This window comes from Bidens hawaiensis, unplaced genomic scaffold, assembly GCF_021521415.1.
Source record: "Bidens hawaiensis isolate Kalapana, Puna unplaced genomic scaffold, B.hawaiensis_p1.1 tig00033951_1, whole genome shotgun sequence".
NCBI lineage: Eukaryota > Viridiplantae > Streptophyta > Magnoliopsida > Asterales > Asteraceae > Bidens > Bidens hawaiensis.
The window spans coordinates 174,003-192,048 of record NW_027495862.1 but is presented as its reverse complement, the minus strand read 5'-3'; the positions used below and the strand labels follow the sequence as shown (position 1 = coordinate 192,048).

Here is an 18,046-nt window from a genome sequence, read left to right as displayed (position 1 = left end):
AACCATTCGGGTGTCCTAAGAAACGTGTATTTAACCTTACTTCGGGCTGTGTAGAGGAGTGGTACCATGTTTATTGTCAAAGGTATACCACACTTCCCCAGGGTAAGGGACCTGATTGGATGTTCGATTATGAGAGTTTATTTAATTCATTTTCTCAAATAGCCGATCAACCAGATGAAGACTAGGTGCGTGCTTATTTTGAAGATCAATTCTTACCTCCGAGATCTTCTTGTAATGTTTATGTTGATGCTTCACAAGATGATCTTCCTGATACGTCTCATATGATTTCGATCTCATCTGATGATGGTCATTTTGTTGATTCTTTCTCGGCTTCATTTCCCGATACACATGAACCGGTGAATCATCTCATATTGCTGAGGAGAATCTAACTAATTTATCTAAAAATGTTGTTGTGCCTGAGAATCCAATTCTTCGGATTCATTCGTATCATCCCCAGGACAACATCATTGGTGATCTTGATGTAGGGGTGAAAACACGTCATCAAATTGCTAATTCTACTGATTCCATATTATGTGCATATGCCAATATGCATTCCTCGGGAATCATTAAACTCGTGAAATACACTTGCTTTCTATCTCAAGTAGAACCGACAAATGTGTTGGGTTTTAACAAGATTATCAAAGCCATATAAACCCATTTATATGAAAAACGCAGCGGATTAAAAGTTTTAGAACTTGTTATATTGATTAATATAAAACCCGTTTTATATGTAAAACCCAAGCCCCGGATCCATATACGAATTACATGCATACCAAAACTATAACCATAGGGGTTTTATGTAATACAACCTTTCAAGAGGTAAGAATATGAAGGAGATGACGATTTGAATGGCAATCCTTCAATGGAGAAGAGCCTCAGGCTTGTATACCAAGCCATCAACAAACACCTTGCTTGCTAGGATTTAATGACTCTTGCTCTTGAAAGATAAAACCCTCTTGGGTTCTTCTTCCTTGAACCGATTTTTGGAGAGAAGAGAGAGAGGAGAGAGTGATTACAATATTTCAAGTAATGTGGTTGGTTGTATTTTTGTTGTGTTCCAAGATGTATTAATAAGAGAAAATATCATAAACAAATGGGTGGGAAGTTTCCCCCTAAAAGTGGGCTGGTCCTACCAGATATTATTTTCTCTTTCTTCTTGGAACAGACTAATACCGTATGTACTAGTCTCTGGACTAATACTACATGTATCAGTCACAGGACTAATACTACATGTATCAGTCGCAGGACTAATACTCCATGTATTAGTCACAGGTCTATTGAAACTTTGTGACATTTAACACTTTTAACATGACATAAGTTTCATGCAACATACCACAACCATTATCATATATATATATATATATATATATATATATATATATATATATATATAATTTAACCAACTTAAATAATATCATAAGATAATATCTCTTAATAAATTATCCTTATAATTTATCGATTCCTCAAGTGCAAATATTTAGAAACCCATTTTCTAAATATCATAAGTGCTAATATTTATTTGTTAGATCATATATACAATAAATATTATGGTGTTTGTCTAGCTTGTTATTGGGTATGACCCGACTTGGATCATAACGTACTAGCCACATCAACTCTAATATGTGTCTTGGGCAGACCGTTTCCTACAATCTCCCACTTGCACAAGATACGTAGAAGATTTATGCAAATAACAAATACCTCCTAACAACCGTTTACTACCCCTAATACGTATGACGAAGTGCCATTCAATAACATCATCCCCTTCAAGTCCCTTACTTGAAATGATTTAGGTGAACCTATCATTTATCCTTTTTCCACGGATGTCATGTCAAATCTAAAGACACAGAATGATCATTCTTTGTTGATTTAACTTAGCAGGCCTGAGGCATCTCACTCTCAACGAATAAGAGGGATAAATCCCCTATTGACTACATACGTCTCTCACTATCACCTTGTACTACACCTGAGCTCAGCCTTATGTACTAACATGTTTCAGAGCAGCGAAGAACTAAGTCAAAGTATAATAGTCGATGAATATCAAGACCCAATATGTCTCTCAGGTTGGAGGATACTATGATGTTCGCCTTTACTCAAATTTACTTATGATCACAAATCACAAGGATTCCATGCAGTAAAATTGAGAGCAGGTCAGTCTAATATTTATCCCATAAATATCTATGAACCTTGGCAGCAACCCTTGCTATATTCATACCTTATGAATATTTACCAATCCAAGTTCATAATAGTCTTACCTTCATACTTGTTCCCACAAGTATGAACGACTACGGACATTTAGAATAATTAACTTATTCACGGATTTAAACATGCTAAAATGGAACATAACACAAATGTCAAAATCATAAACTATAATCATATGAATGAGTCAAAATAGATCAAATCCAATCACTAGAATATCATCGTCCTAAGGCGCAAGTATGACCCTCATGCTTCGGCCTTTCAAGGAGCTGCGTGAGTGGATCCACAATGTTATGATCATTGTGAACTTTGCGAATACATATCTTTCCCTTTTCAACTTCATCCCTTATGTAGTTGAATCTCCACTCAATGTGCCTAGTCTTTTGATGTGCACGGGGTTCCTTGATTTGAGCAATCGCACCCTCGTTGTCACAAAAGATTTCTAGAGGGTTCTGAGTGGTACGGACTACCCCTAGATCGGCCACAAACTTTCTAATCCATGCAGCTTCTTGAGCTGCCAATGAGGCGGCGATGTATTCAGATTCAGTGGTGGACAAGGCTACCACATCTTGTTTTGCGCTCTTCCAAGAAACAACTCCACCATTCATAAAGAAAACATATCCCGATTGTGATCGAGAATCATCTCGATCAGTTTCGAAATTCGCATCCGTGTAACCCTTTACAACGAGTTCCTCTTCACCAGAGCCATATATTAGAAACATATCCTTAGTCCTTCTAAGGTATTTCAATATGCTCTTAACCGCCATCCAATGGCTACTTCCCGGATTTTGTTGTTATCGACTTGTAATGCTCAAAGCGCATGACACATCCGCTCTAGTGCATATCATGGCATACATGATGGATCCTATAGCCAATGCATATGGGATTCTATTCATTTTGTCTTGCTCATCCTTTGAGCTTGGACATTGAGAAGCACTCAATATTGTTCCTCTTTGAATGGGTACGAAACCTTTCTTAGAGTTGTCCATCTTGAACCTTTTCAAGATTTTGTCAATGTATGCACTTTGATTCAAACCTATCAACCACCTTGATCTATCCCAATAGATCCTTATTCCCAAAATATAGGCGGCTTCACCAAGATCTTCGATGGAAAAACAACTCCCAAGCCATGCTTTTACACCTTCCATGTTTGGAATGTCATTCCCAAACAAAAGTATGTCATCAACATACAATACTAGGAAAGTAATGATGCTGCACCAGCTTTCTTATACACACAAGCCTCATCAGCGTTCTTGATGAATCCAAATTTCTTGACTTCTTCATCAAAGCGGTGATTCCAACTTCTAGATGCTTGTTTCAATCCATTGATTGATTTCTTTAACTTGCATACTTTATTAGGATGTTGTGGATCGACAAAACCTTCGGGCTGAGCCATATAGACATCTTCGTCAAGATGTCCATTTAGAAAAGCGGTTTTGACATCTATTTGCCAAATCTCATAGTCATAATATGCGGCTTTGGCAAATAATATACTAATAGACTTTAGCATCGCCACGGGCGAGAAAGTTTCATCATAATCAACCCCTTGAGTTTGAGTGAAACCCTTTGCTACGAGTCTAGCTTTATAAGTATCTAAGTTTCCATGCATATAAGTTTTCTTCTTGAAAACCCACTTACTTCCAACCAGTTTGGAATTAAGAGGTGGAGCAACCAAGTCCCATATTTGGTTGTCATGCATGGATTGCATCTCAACGTTCGTGGCTTCCAGCCATTTATCGCAATCAGATTGCGATATTGCATCTTGGTATGTGGTGGGTTCATTGGAATCTACCACGTAGCATCCATCCATGAAAAATCCATATCTTTCAGGTGGGGTGCTAATTCTACTAGTCTTTCGAACGCTTTGTGTGTTTCGATCAACCATTTGATCATCATCAACAACCTCTTATTGATTGATAGTGTCAACCAAACGTGTATCGGCTTGTGGTTCTCGATCCTCTTAGAGTTCCATAGTTCTATTAGCTCCTTCCCTAAGGAACTTTCTTTCCAAGAACACAACCTTTCGAGCAGTAAACACTTTATACTCGTTTGGATTGTAGAAATAATATCCCATCGAATCTCTGGGATATCCTACAAAAATACACATAGTGGATCGACATTCTAGTTTGTTTCGGGTGTGGTTCTTAACATAAGCCTCACAACCCTATACCTTTAAATATGATAACGATGGAACCCTTCCATTCCATATTTCAAAAGTTGTCCTTTGCACTTTCTTGGTTGGTGCCATATTTAGAATACGGTTGCGGAGATCAATGCGAAGCCCCAAAATGATAGAGGTAATGTGCTTCCAGCCATCATGGATCGAACCATATCCAATAGAGTTCGATTTCTCCTTTCAGACACACCATTATGTTGTGGTGTTCCAGGTGGAGTAAGTTGTGAGACAATCCCACAATTCCTAAGATGTTCTATAAACGCATCATTGAGGTACTCACCTCTTCTATCGGGTCGTAGTACTTTGATTGTTTTGTTGAGTTGATTTTGTACTTCATTTTGGAAGACTTTGAACATTTCAAAGGCTTCATCTTTGTGTCTTAACAAGAACACATACCCATAGCGACTTTAATCGTCGGTAAAGGTAATGAAGTATCTTTCACCATTCCTTATCATTGTCTTAAAATGACCACATACATGCGAAAGTACGATACCAAATAAGTCTTTTGCCCTTTCATTAGTTCCATTAAAGGGCTCCTTGGTCATCTTTCCCAATAAACAAGATTCGCACTCATCAAATGAATCATCATTTGATTTCAAAAGACCATTATTTTGAAGTGTATGAATGCGATCCTTGTTTATGTGACCAAGGCGACAGTGCCAAAGAAAAGTTTTACTCAAATTCAGTTTGAGTCTTTTGGTATTAGCTTGGTACAACGAGTTATCAATGGGTGTATTATCATGAACCAATTCATAAATGCCATTACACGGCATTGCTTTAAAATAAAAGACATCATTCATGAAAACATAAAACCAATTGTCTACAAACTTGAAATCATAACCACATTGTCTTAAAAGAGAAATGGAGATAATGTTCCTAGTAAAACTAAGAGCATACAAAATGCTTTTCAAAACAACTTCCAAACCATTTGGAAGCTTCAAAACATAGTCTCCTTGGGCTTCGACATCAACCTTTGCTCCATTGCCCATGAAGAGACTTGTATCTCCTTTCTTGAAATGCTTATTTCTTTTGAATTCCTGCAACAAATTGCAAATATGAGTTCCACATCCTGTATCCAATACCCATGTGTTAGAAGAAATAACATTAAGATCAATATGAATCATGAATGTCGTACCCAAGGTTTGCCCCGCATCCCTTTTTGCTTTCAACTCTTTGAGATAGGTTAGACAATTCCTCATCCGATGTCCTTTCTCACCACAACCAAAGCACGGGTCCTCCGAGCTAACCTTTAGCTTCTTTTCCTTTGGTTTGGTTGGTTCCGCTTAAGCCTTTCCTTTGAACTTGCCCTTGACGTGTCCCTTACCTTTGGCAACCTTTGCCTTAGGTTCCGGGTAATGCCTCTTCTTATTGTCACCTTCATTGATTGTGAGAACCGGTAAAACCTTTTCACCCATTCCCGCTTCGACCGTTTTGAGCATTGCGTTAAGCTCACCAATGCTCTTGTCCCATTCATTCATGTTATAATTCATGACAAAAGTCTCTAACCTTTTAGTTAGGCCATTAAGGATAAAATCCGTGGCTAACTTTTTTGAGACAGGACAATTAAGTCGTTGAAGCCGTCAATATGGCTTTTCATCTTAAGCACATAAGATGAAACCGATTGGGTTTCTTCCATATGACATGCATGGAGCTCTCGAACCGTTTCAAAGCGTTCCACCCTAGCTTGAGTAAGGAACATTTCATTAAGTTGGGTGATCATGTCATATGCCCCGTGATGTTCAAAATCCTTTTAAATCTCGGGAATCATAGTTCCCAACATAAGACAAGAAACTTGCACTGAATCCTCGGTGTATTTTAACCAATCGTTATAGGCATCTAAATCGTCAATGTTTGGTTCATCGGGAATAGGACCTTATGCACGGGTGGGATAATTGCGTTAGGTGGATTGTTGATTGCGGACATCTACACAATTTAACAAAGTTCACTTTTAGTATTTTCGATATCAATAAATTTTAATCGTTAATACCTTTTAATGTCTTAACGACAATTAATGATTAAAGTCTAGAATCCAATGTTTCATTCAAATAGTAGTTAAGTGACCTTTATCCTACTATTCAAATTAACAAGGTAGTCAATGTTTCACAATTGCAACCTTTTGCAACTTCTAGTTTTATGGGATCAGTTAAACATCATATGTTTAGTTGGCATGTTTAATCCCATCAACACCTTTGTATGCCATGTTTCGGTGACCCTATAACCATGGTTTCCAAATCAAGTCGTCCTACTTACACACACATGTGAGTTTACACATACAAGTGGTTAGGTGACCCTCATCCCACAAGTATTGTAAAACCACCTCAAGATCACAAGTTTTCTTAAATGTGGTTAGTTGACCCTTACCCCACATCAAGTCTACAAGTGGCTCGAGTGTTGTATAAAAGGATGGTGTTTAACTTGTTTTAAAAGGGATTTAAGTTTTCTAAACTCTAGATTGGAAAACTATGTACGTTGCATTTGCATGCTTTCAAATGTATGGTACTTTATTTGAAAACCCATTTTCAAATTTTCTTTTAATAAAACCCATTTTATTGTGAAATCATTTTCCTTTAATAAAACCAATTTTATTACCTAATGATCTCTAAGGAACAAATTTTATGCAAGTTGTTGATATTAAATTTGTTAATTATCCTTATCCAAATAAGATAAAACAAAATATATAAATCAACCATGCAAGCATTAATAAACAACCACAAGTTCATAACCTTAGCCACCTAATCTTGGCCACACTTGTTGACCAAAACAAGTGTGCCAAAAGGTCTCTCTTAAAGGACGAGAAATGACACAAGGCATGTGTCGGTGAACTCTCACTTGATCACGCATCCATATGCTTCAAGCGTCCACCTTGTGTTGTGACCTTTTCACTTTATTTGGGCTTCCAATTGGGCTCCAACTTCAGCTCCTTGCTTCCTTGGGCCTCCACGTTTGGGCTTTGGCCTTTGGGCTAAAATCCCATCTTGGACTATAAGGTCCATTAAGGCCCAAAACCAAAACCGTAACCTTGTTGCATCTTCTTTTACAAAAAAATATCATAATACATTTTTCTCTAGTAAAAGAAATACAACTAGTCTACTTATTATTACAAACCAATATGAAATGAATAAATAGATTACAAACCCAAATAAATGAATATTACAACCAAATTGAATATTGAATAAATCACAACACAAACACATATCCAAACACAGGGTCATGGCAAGGTTATGAACATCCAAATGCACATCCAAATATGCAAGTATTACATGTCTAAAATGGTTCCCCTTGTGAACCTCAAACTTTCGGCCAAGGATAAGAAAAACCAAAGTTTCGGGTTTTGTCCAAACAAAACAACCAATCAACCAAATGACTTAATTCTTCAAGATTGTCACATGCATGTAAAGTATAACCTTGAAGAATCAAGGGGTAACCAAAAGCCCGAAAATTTCGGCCATATGGTGAACCACACCAAAAAACCCGAAAGGTTTTAGATCAATTGATGCATGTATTCGTATAAGCGGCTCTTGATGCCATTGTTGGGTTTTAAAAAGATTATCAAAGCCATATAAACCCATTTATATGAAAAACGCAGCGGATTAAAAGTTTTAGATCTTGTTATATTGATTAATATAAAACCCCTTTTATATGTAAAACCCAAGCCCCAGATCCATATACGAATTACATGAATACCAAAACTATCAACCATAGGAGTTTTATGTAATACAACCTTTCTAGAGGCAAGAATATGAAGGAGATGACGGTTTGAATGGTTAGCCTTCAATGGAGAAGAGCCTCAAGCTTGTATACCCTCCAAGCCTTCAACAAACACCTTGCTTGCTAGGATTTAATGACTCTTGCTCTTGAAAGATAAAACCCTCTTGCATTCTTCTTCCTTGAACCGATTTTTTGAGAGAAGAGAGAGAGGAGAGAGTGATTACAATATTGCATGTAATGTGGTTGGTCGTATTTTTGTTGTGTCCCAAGATGTATTAATAAGAGAAAATATCATAAACAAATGGGTGGGAAGTTTCCCCCCAAAAGTGGGCTGGTCCTACCAGATATTATTTTCTCTTTCTTCCTGGAACAGACTAATACCCCATGTACTAGTCTCAGGACTAATACTCCATGTATCAGTCGCATGACTAATACTCCATGTATTAGTCACAGGTCTATTGAAACTTTGTGACATTTAACACTTTTAACATGCCATAAGTTTCATGCAACATACCATAACCATTATCATATATATATATATATATATATATATATATATATATAATTTAACCAACTTAAATAATATCATAAGATAACCTCTCTTAATACATTATCCTTATTATTTATCGATTCCTCAAGTGCAAATATTTAGAAACCCATTTTTCTAAATATCATAAGTGCTAATATTTATTTGTTAGATCATATATACAATAAATATTATGGTGTTTGTCTAGCTTGTTATTGGGTATGACTCGACTTGGATCATAACGTACTAGCCACATCAACTCTAATATGTGTCTTGGGCAGACCGATTCCTACAAAATGTTCGTATGGCTCTTGTTGATCCATCTTGGGTAGAATCAATGCAAGAAGACTTGCAACAGTTTAATCGACTGGGTGTTTGGGATCTCTTTTATAAATTGATTAGAGTTAAGATACCAATTCCGACAAGGTGGGTTTTTAAGTGCTAGAAGGATGATCGAGGGGTGATTGTACGAAACAAAGCACGATTGGTTGTTCAAGGTTTTCATCAGCAATAAGGCATAGATTACACAGACGTGTATGCTCCAGTTGCCCGATTGGAAGCTATACGAATATTCTTGGCCTATGCTACTTTCAAAAACATTAAGGCTTATCAAATGGATGTTGAAATCGTGTTTATTAATGGGGAATTACATGAAGAGGTGTTTGTTTTGCAGCCTCCTGGTTTTGAAGATCCAGGTTATCCGGACCATGTTTACTGATTGAACAACGCCCTGTATGATCTACACCAAGCCCCGAGATCTTGGTACGGCACACTTGCTGGCCATCTTACGGATAATGGATTAAAGCGTTGAACTGTGGACTGCACTTTATTTTACAAGAACGTTGTGATGATCTGCTCCTTGTTCAAATATATGTCGATGACATCATATTTGGTTCAAAAAATGACACGTTATGTAAGGAATTTGGGAAGTCGATGCAGACGAAGTTTGAAATGAGCTCGATGGGGGAGATGAACTTTTTCTTAGGGTTGCAGGTTCTTCAGTCTGATAAGGGAATCTTTATTCATCAGACGAAATACGTGAACGATGTTTTGAGCCGATTCAAGATACCGCCGGAAAAATCCCTTCGTCGCCTCTCACAATTTGTCATTGGATGAATTGGAGGATACCATAGATACGAACCTTTATCGAGCGATGATTGGTTCGTTAATGTACTTAAATGCTTCTCGTCCTGATATAATGTTTGATGTTTGTTTGTGTGCTAGGTAACAATCAAGTCCCCGAGTGACTCACCTGGCAGCGGGTAAACGCATACTTCAATATCTAAGGGGTAATCCTGACATCGGGTTATGGTATCCCAAGGACAATAGTTTTGAACTCAATGCGTTTTCCTATTCGAACTATGGAGGATGCAACATCAATTTCAAATCGACTTCGGCGGGTTGTCAATTTTTAGGAAGCCAGCTTTTTTCCTGGCAGTGTAAGAAGCAAACAACGGTCTCCACTTCAACCACTAAGGCAAAATATGTGGCAGCCTCGAGTTGCTATTCACAGGTTTTATGGATCCAACAACATCTGTGCGACTACGGTTTGAAGTTTCTTACTACTCCAATTTTAATTGATAACTCTGCTGCCTTAAGTATCACCAAAAATCCTGTGCAGCATTCGAAAACAAAACATATTGAGATTCGATAACATTTCATTCGAGACTGTATTGAAAAGAAATTATTTGATATTGAAAAGGTGCACACGGATTTTTAACGCGCTGACCTGTTTACCAAGGCATTTGACAAAACTCATTTTAACTTTTTGCTTGGTCAACGGTCTTAAAACACTTATTGAGGTCAACGGTTGAAAAAGCTGGGCATGTGAGGGTCCCTATTCCCAAGAAGAAATATACTTCTAGGCCCTCAGCTGTAAGCGTCCAAATCCCAACCACTAAAGCCACTCAACAACTTGTATGACTGTCACAACAGGCAAAGGTTTGAAGGATGACAACAAAATGAATTATCAAAACATCTAAGAGACCAAGCCAGGAAAGGGTTCCAATTTTGAGCAAGAAGAGGAAGATGGAACTTTCTGATTTTGAGAGGAAGAAGAGGAAGAGGAGGTTGTTAGACATACAATTGACTGAAGCTTCTAACCATAAGAAGACCAAGCACCAAAATCCACGGGCCAACATGAAGCAATGTCTAAGCATGAGGCTGCAGATGACAAGGCCCAATCACGAAGTCCAAAGGATTGCAAGGATTGCTGATATTGTATTTGAAGATCATGGTGAATCCTTCATCTTAGAAACTCTGGTGGACTGGCCTTGGGCATTATCAAGGAAGATACTGATCTGGAAACGGGCCAACATGAAGAAATGTCTAAGCATGAGGCTGCAGATGACAAGGCCCAATCACGAAGTCCAAAGGATTGCAAGGATTGCTGATATTGTATTTGAAGATCATGGTGAATCCTTCATCTTAGAAACTCTGGTGGACTGGCCTTGGGCATTATCAAGGAAGATACTGATCTGGAAATTCTGCATGGGGAGGATCTAAAGGATATAATTAGATGGACTCGTCCCTCTTAGCATTCTCACCACACCCAGTTATTCATATTCAAAGAAAAGGCCGCAACTGTCAAACTGGATAGAATAAGGGAAGCTTCCAGTTCTAGAAGTTGAAGATGAAACTCATATATTAGGATTGATTTGTAATGTCCACGAGACAAAATTTATAAGTTGTCCCACAACAACAACCATTTGTAATGTCCACGAAATGGGTTCCAGTACCAAAATCAAAATCAAGGCCAACAAAGACAGTTCAAAAACAACTTTCAGCAACAGAACCATCAACAAATAGTCCCACAACAACAACCATTTCAAAGAAACCAACAAATCTAGTGTTCACCAACCATGAACTGTTTGATGTGGAGAGTATGGAAGATTATGAGTTTTTGATGAAGGTTGCTGAAACAAAAGAAAAATCAGTTGATAAATCTGTTGGAGTACAAGTTTCATCGGAAGATCAAGAAAGTCATTTGATCTTGTGGTGGGTCCAAAGGAAAGAAAATCAATGAAAATTCAACAAGTAAAGTATTCTCAAAAAGGGCAAGTGTCAAAAACAACAAGAATGAAGAAATCCTCAAGGATGATGATCACTTTCTTCCTACATATCTAGTGTTCTCCAACCATGAACTGTTTGTTGTGGAGAGTATGGAAGATTATGCTAGAAGATGGCTTAGACCAAGAAATGATAGAGATGAAAGACCAATCAAGTTGGAGAAGATAACTTTTGTGAAAAGCAGTGTGGAGAGAGGATACTAAGATTGAAGAATTGCTTCCCTTTTCAATCAACTTTGATGTTCTCATTACTCATCATAAGACTATTGGAGTTGATCCTCACGACCTAGCGAAAGATTCAAAAGGGGTAACTCAAGAGAAAGCTTTAAAGGACAAGTGTGGTGAAAAGTCTATGATGTTTATGCTCATCACACTGACTCATATTAAGAAAGGTTCTCTCAAATACATCAAATACAAATACGACAAAACCGGATCCAAATACGAATTACACACTATCAAATACATGCATGTAACTATAAGTCCATGCATGTTACTACTACCTTTCAATATGACAAAACCGGGTGAAAGAGATGATGATTGAAAGGTAAGAACTTGAATATGGAAGCTCCTCAAGCTAGCATACCCCAAGCTTCAACAACACACCACTTCTAGCTAGGATTTGCACTTGAAATTTTCTTCTTCTTTTCTTATGTTGGATGAAAATACCCAAGAGAGGAAGAGAGAAAAGTTTACTTGGAAATTATGTGTGTTATGAAAGAATGAAAGAGAAAGACTTGGTTTTATTTAAAGGCATCTTTCTCTCCACCAATAATAACCATTGCATGCTCCACTCACCTTGCATGTCTCCACTCAAACATATAATAATATTACAGTTGAAAGAGTTATTATCTTTTTCTTTTATAAAACTTTAAACATATATATATATATATCCATACATATATACTTTTATAAGTTTATAACTTATAACTTATAAAACCTATTATATGTTAAGAGACATGCTTGGTTATTATTATTCACATATTGTTATTTAACCAACTTATATAACACTATGTAATGTTCTTTCATAAAACATAAATCATCCATATGATTTGTTTATTACACAAGTACATTTTATTTAGAAACCCCTTTCCAAATAACTCAAGTGTTAATAATCATTTGTTATGGTCACATCATATATGAACGAATATTATCGGTGTTTGTCTAGCTTGTTATTGGGTATGACCCGACTTGGATCATAACGTACCAGCCACATCAATTTAATATGTCTCTTGGGCAGACCAAGTCCAACAATCTCCCACTTGCACAAGATACATAGAAGATTGATGCAAGTAGCAAATACCGCCTAACTACGGTTTACTACCCCTAATACGTATGACGAAGTGCCATTCAATAACATCATCCCTTTCAAGTCCAATACTTGAAAATGATTTAGGTGAAACTATCATTTATCCTTTTGCCACAAATTTCATGTTAAATCCAGAGACACAGAGTGATCATTCTCTGTTGATTTAACTTGTCAGGTCTTAGACATTTAACTCTCAACGAATAAGAGGGACAAATCCCATATTGACTACATACGTCTCTCACTATCACATTGTACTATACTTGAGCTTAGCCTTATGTACTGACATATTTCAGAGCAGCGAAGAACTAAGTCAAAGCATAATAGTCGATGAATATCAAGACCCAATATGTATCTCAGGTCGGAGGATACTATGAAGTTCGCCTTTACTCAAATTTACTTATGATCACAAATCCCAAGGATTCCATGCAGTAAAATTGAGAGCGGGTCAGTCCAATATTTATCCCATAAATATCTATGAACCTTGGCAGCAACCCTTTGCTACATTCTTACCTCATGAATATCTACCAATCCAAGTTCATAATAGTCTTACTTTCACATTTGTTCCCACAAATATGAACGACTACGGACGTTTAGAATAATTCAAATTATTCACGGATTTAAACATACTAAAATGGAACATAACTCAAGAACATGACCATAACCAAAACCATATGATTGAGTTAAAATAAAATTGTTCCAATATCCAAATACAAATTTTGATCAAATCCAATCACTAGAATATCGAAGTCCTAAGGCGCAAGTATGACTCTCATGCTTCGGCCTTTCTAGGAGTTTCGTGAGTGGGTCCGCAATGTTTTGATCAGTGTGAACTTTGCGAATGCATATCTTTCCCTTTTCAACTTCATCCCTTATGTAGTTGAATCTCCGCTCAATGTGCCTAGTCTTTTGATGTGCGCGGGGTTCCTTGATTTGAGCAATCGCACCCTCGTTGGCACAAAAGATCTCTAGAGGGTCCTGAATGGTACGAACCATTCCTAGATTGGCAATGAACTTTCTAATCCATGCAGCTTCTTGAGCTGCCAGGGAGGCGGCGATGTATTCAGATTCAGTGGTGGATAAAGCTACCACGTCTTGTTTTGCACTCTTCCATGAGACAGCACCACCATTGAGAACGAAAACGTATCCCGATTGTGATCGAGAATCATCTCGATCAGTTTGGAAACTCGCATCAGTGTAACCCTTTACAACGAGTTCCTCCTCACCAGAGCCATATATTAGAAACATATCCTTAGTCCTTCTAAGGTATTTCAATATGCTCTTAACAACCATCCAATGGCTAGTTCCCGGATTTTGTTGGTATCGACTTGTCATGCTCAAGGCGCATGATACATCCGGTCTAGTGCAAATCATGGCATACATGATGGATCCTATAGCAGATGCATATGGGATACCACTCATTTTGTCTTGCTCATCCTTTGAGCTTGGACATTGAGAAGCACTCAACATGGTTCCTCTTTGAATAGGTACCAAACCTTTCTTAGATTTTTCATTTTGAACCTTTTCAAGATCTTGTCAATGTATGCACTTTGATTCAAACCTATCAACCGCCTTGATCTATCCCTGTAGATTCTTATTCCCAGAATATAGGCGGCTTCACCAAGATCCTTTATGGAAAAACAGCTTCCAAGCCAGGATTTCACACCTTCCAAGGTTGGAATGTCATTTCCAAACAGTAATATGTCATCGACATATAATACCAGAAAGGTTATGATGCTCCCACTAGCTTTCTTATACACACAAGCTTCATCAGCGTTTTTGATGAATCCAAATTTCTTAACTTCATCATCAAAACGGTGATTCCAACTTCTGGATGCTTGTTTCAATCCATAGATTGATTTCTTCAACTTGCATACTTTGTTAGGATGTTGTGGATCGACAAAACCTTCAGGCTGAACCATATAAACATCTTCATTAAGATGCCCGTTTAGAAAAGCAGTTTTGACATCCATTTGCCATATCTCATAGTCATAATATGCGGCTATGACAAACAATATCCTTATAGAATTTAGCATCGCCACGGGCGAGAAAGTTTCATCATAATCAACCCCTTGAGTTTGAGTGAAACCCTTTGCTACAAGTCTATCTTTATAAGTATCCAAGTTTCCATGCATATCAGTTTTCTTCTTGAAAACCCACTTACTTCCAATCAGCTTGGAATTTAGAGGTGGAGCAACCAAGTCCCATACTTGATTGTCATGCATGGATTGCATCTCAACATTCATGGCTTCTAGCCATTTATCACAATCAGATTGCGACATTGCATCTCGGTATGTGGTGGGTTCATCCGAATCAACCACGTAGCATCCATCCATGAAAAATCCATATCTGCGAATGTTTTGTGTGTTTTGATTAACCATTTGATCATCCTCAACAACCTCTTGTTGATTGCTAGTGTCAACCAAACGTGTATCGGCATGTAGTTCTCGATCCTCTTCGAGTTCTACAGTTCTATCAGTTCCTTCCATAAGGAACCTTCTTTCCAAGAACTTAGCCTTTCGAACTATAAACACTTTATGCTCGCTTGGATTGTAGAAATAATATCCCATCGATTCCGTGGGATATCCTACAAATATACACTTAGTGGATCGACATTCAAGTTTGTCAGGGGTGTAGATCTTAACATAAGCCTCACAATCCCATACCTTTAAATATGAAAATTTTGGAGCCTTTCCATGCCATATTTCAAAAGGTGTCCTATCCACTTTCTTGGTTGGTGCCATTTTAAAATACAGGCAGCAGAGATCACAGCGAAACCCAAAAATGATAGAGGTAATGAGCATCTAGCCATCATGGATCGAACCATGTCCAATAAAGTTCGATTCCTCCTTTCGGACACACCATTATGTTGTGGTGTTCCAGGTAGAGTAAGTTGTGAGATAATCCCACAACTCCTAAGATGTTCAAGAAACGCATCATTGAGGTATTCACCTCCTCTATCGGAACGTAGTACTTTGACTGTTTTGTTGAGTTGATTTTGTACTTCATTTTGGAAGACTTTGAACATTTCAAAGGCCTCATTTTTGTGTCTTAACAAGAACACATACCCATAGCGACTATAATCGTCGGTAAAGGTAATGAAGTATCTTTCATCATTTCTTGTCATTGTCCTAAAAGGTCCACATACATCCGAATGTATGATACCTAATAAGTCTTTCGCCCTTTCATTTGTTCCATTAAAGGGTTCTTTGGTCATCTTTCCCAATAAACAAGATTCACATTCATCAAATGAATCAACATTTGATTTCAAAAGACCATTCTTTCGAAGTGTATGAATACGATTCTTGTTTATGTGACCAAGACGACAATGCCAAAGAAAAGTATTACTCAAATCCATTTTGAGTCTTTTGGTGTTAGCTTGGTACAACGAGTTATTAATGTATGAGTCATCATGAATTAATTCATAAATGCCATAAAACGGTATCGCTTTAAAATAAAAGACATTATCCATGAAAACATAAATACCATTATCAACAAACTTAAAGTCATAACCAGATTGTCTTAATACAGAAACAGTGATAATATTCCTAGTCAAACTAGGGGAATATAAAATGTTTTTCAAAACAATTTCCAAACCATTTGGAAACTTTAAAACATAATCTCCTCGGGCTTGGACGTCAACCTTTGCTCCATTGCCCATGAAGAGACTTATATCTCCTTTCTTCACCTCATTTCTTCTTTTGAAGCCCTGCAATGAATTGCATATGTGAGTTCCACATCCGGTATCCAATAACCATGTGTTAGAAGAAATAATATTAAGATCAATGTGAATCATGAAAGTTGTACCTGAGGCTTGCCCCGCATCCCTCTTAGCTTTCAACTCCTTGAGATAGGTCGGACAGTTTCTCATCCAATGACCTATCTCACCACAACCAAAGCACGGATCCTCAGCGCTAACCTTTAGCTTCTTTGGCTTCGGCTCCGCCTTTGCCTTTCTCTTGAACCCCTTCTTGACTTGCCCCTTACCAACGGCAACCTTTGCTTTTGGTTCCGGGTGATGCCTTTTCTTTGAGCCACCCTTATTGATCGCAAGAACGAGTAAAACCTTTTTACCCATGCCGGCCTCGGCTGTCTTAAGCATTGCGTGAAGCTCACCAATGCTTTTGTCCCATCCATTCATGTTGTAGTTCATGACGAATGTCTCAAACCTTTTAGTTAAGCCATTTAGGATTAAATCCGTGGCTAACTCTTTTAAGACGGGACAGTTAAGCCGTTCAAGCCGATCAATGTGGCTCTTCATCTTAAGTACATAAGATGAAACAGATTGGGTTTCTTCCATATGACATGCATGAAGCGCTCGAACCGTTTCGAATCGCTCAACCCGAGATTGAGTAAGGAACATTTCCTTAAGTCGGGTTATCATGTCATACGCCCCATGATTCTCGAAATCCTTTTGGATCTCGGGAATCATTGTTCCCAACATGAGGCAAGAAACTTGCACCGAATCCTCGGTGTATATTAACCAATCCGCATAGGCATCCAAGTTATTGATATCGGGTTCATCGGGAATAGGATCGTCTAAAATATAAGACTTCTTTTCTTGCTTGAGAACAATTCTCAAGTTTCGATACCAATCCATGAAGTTGTTAAAGTTTAGACGATCCTTATCCAGAATGGATCTTAGTGATAGATTATGCACGTGTGGGATAATTGCGTTCCGTGCGTTGTTTGGCCATCTAAAAGAATTTTAACAAAGTTCAAATTAGTATTTTCGATATTAATAAAATTTTAATCTTTAATACCCTTTAAATGTCTCAAAGACAATTATTGATTAAAATCAAGAACCCAACGTTTCATTTAAATAGTAGTTATGTGACCTTTATCCTACTATTCGAATTAACAAGGTAGTCAACGTTTGACAATTGCAACCCTTTGCAACTTCTAGTTTTATGGGATCGGTTAAACATCATATGTTTAGTTGGTATGTTAAATCCCATCAACACCTTTGAACGCCATGTTAAGGTGATCCTATAGTCATGGTTTCAAATCAAGTCGTCCTACTTATACACACGTGTGAGTTTACTCATACAAGTGGTTAGGTGATCCTA

General features: G+C 37.6%; 1 protein-coding gene across 1 annotated transcript; it reads right to left on the bottom strand.

Moving 5' to 3' along the window:
• Positions 1–5,222: 5,222 nt before the first annotated feature.
• Positions 5,223–17,662, bottom strand: LOC143585659 (uncharacterized). The gene is made up of 2 exons (XM_077067405.1): positions 16,785–17,662; positions 5,223–5,409 (listed from the first exon to the last, which is right to left on the bottom strand). Exons 1-2 carry the CDS (start codon positions 17,575–17,577, stop codon positions 5,393–5,395), a joined length of 810 nt encoding a protein of 269 aa, XP_076923520.1. The 5' UTR covers positions 17,578–17,662; the 3' UTR covers positions 5,223–5,392.
• Positions 17,663–18,046: the final 384 nt, after the last annotated feature.

What these genes read in the sequence shown, in the direction of transcription:
- LOC143585659 (XM_077067405.1), bottom strand. Translation starts at nt 17,577, where the DNA reads ATGGATTGGTATCGAAACTTGAGAATTGTTCTCAAGCAAGAAAAGAAG.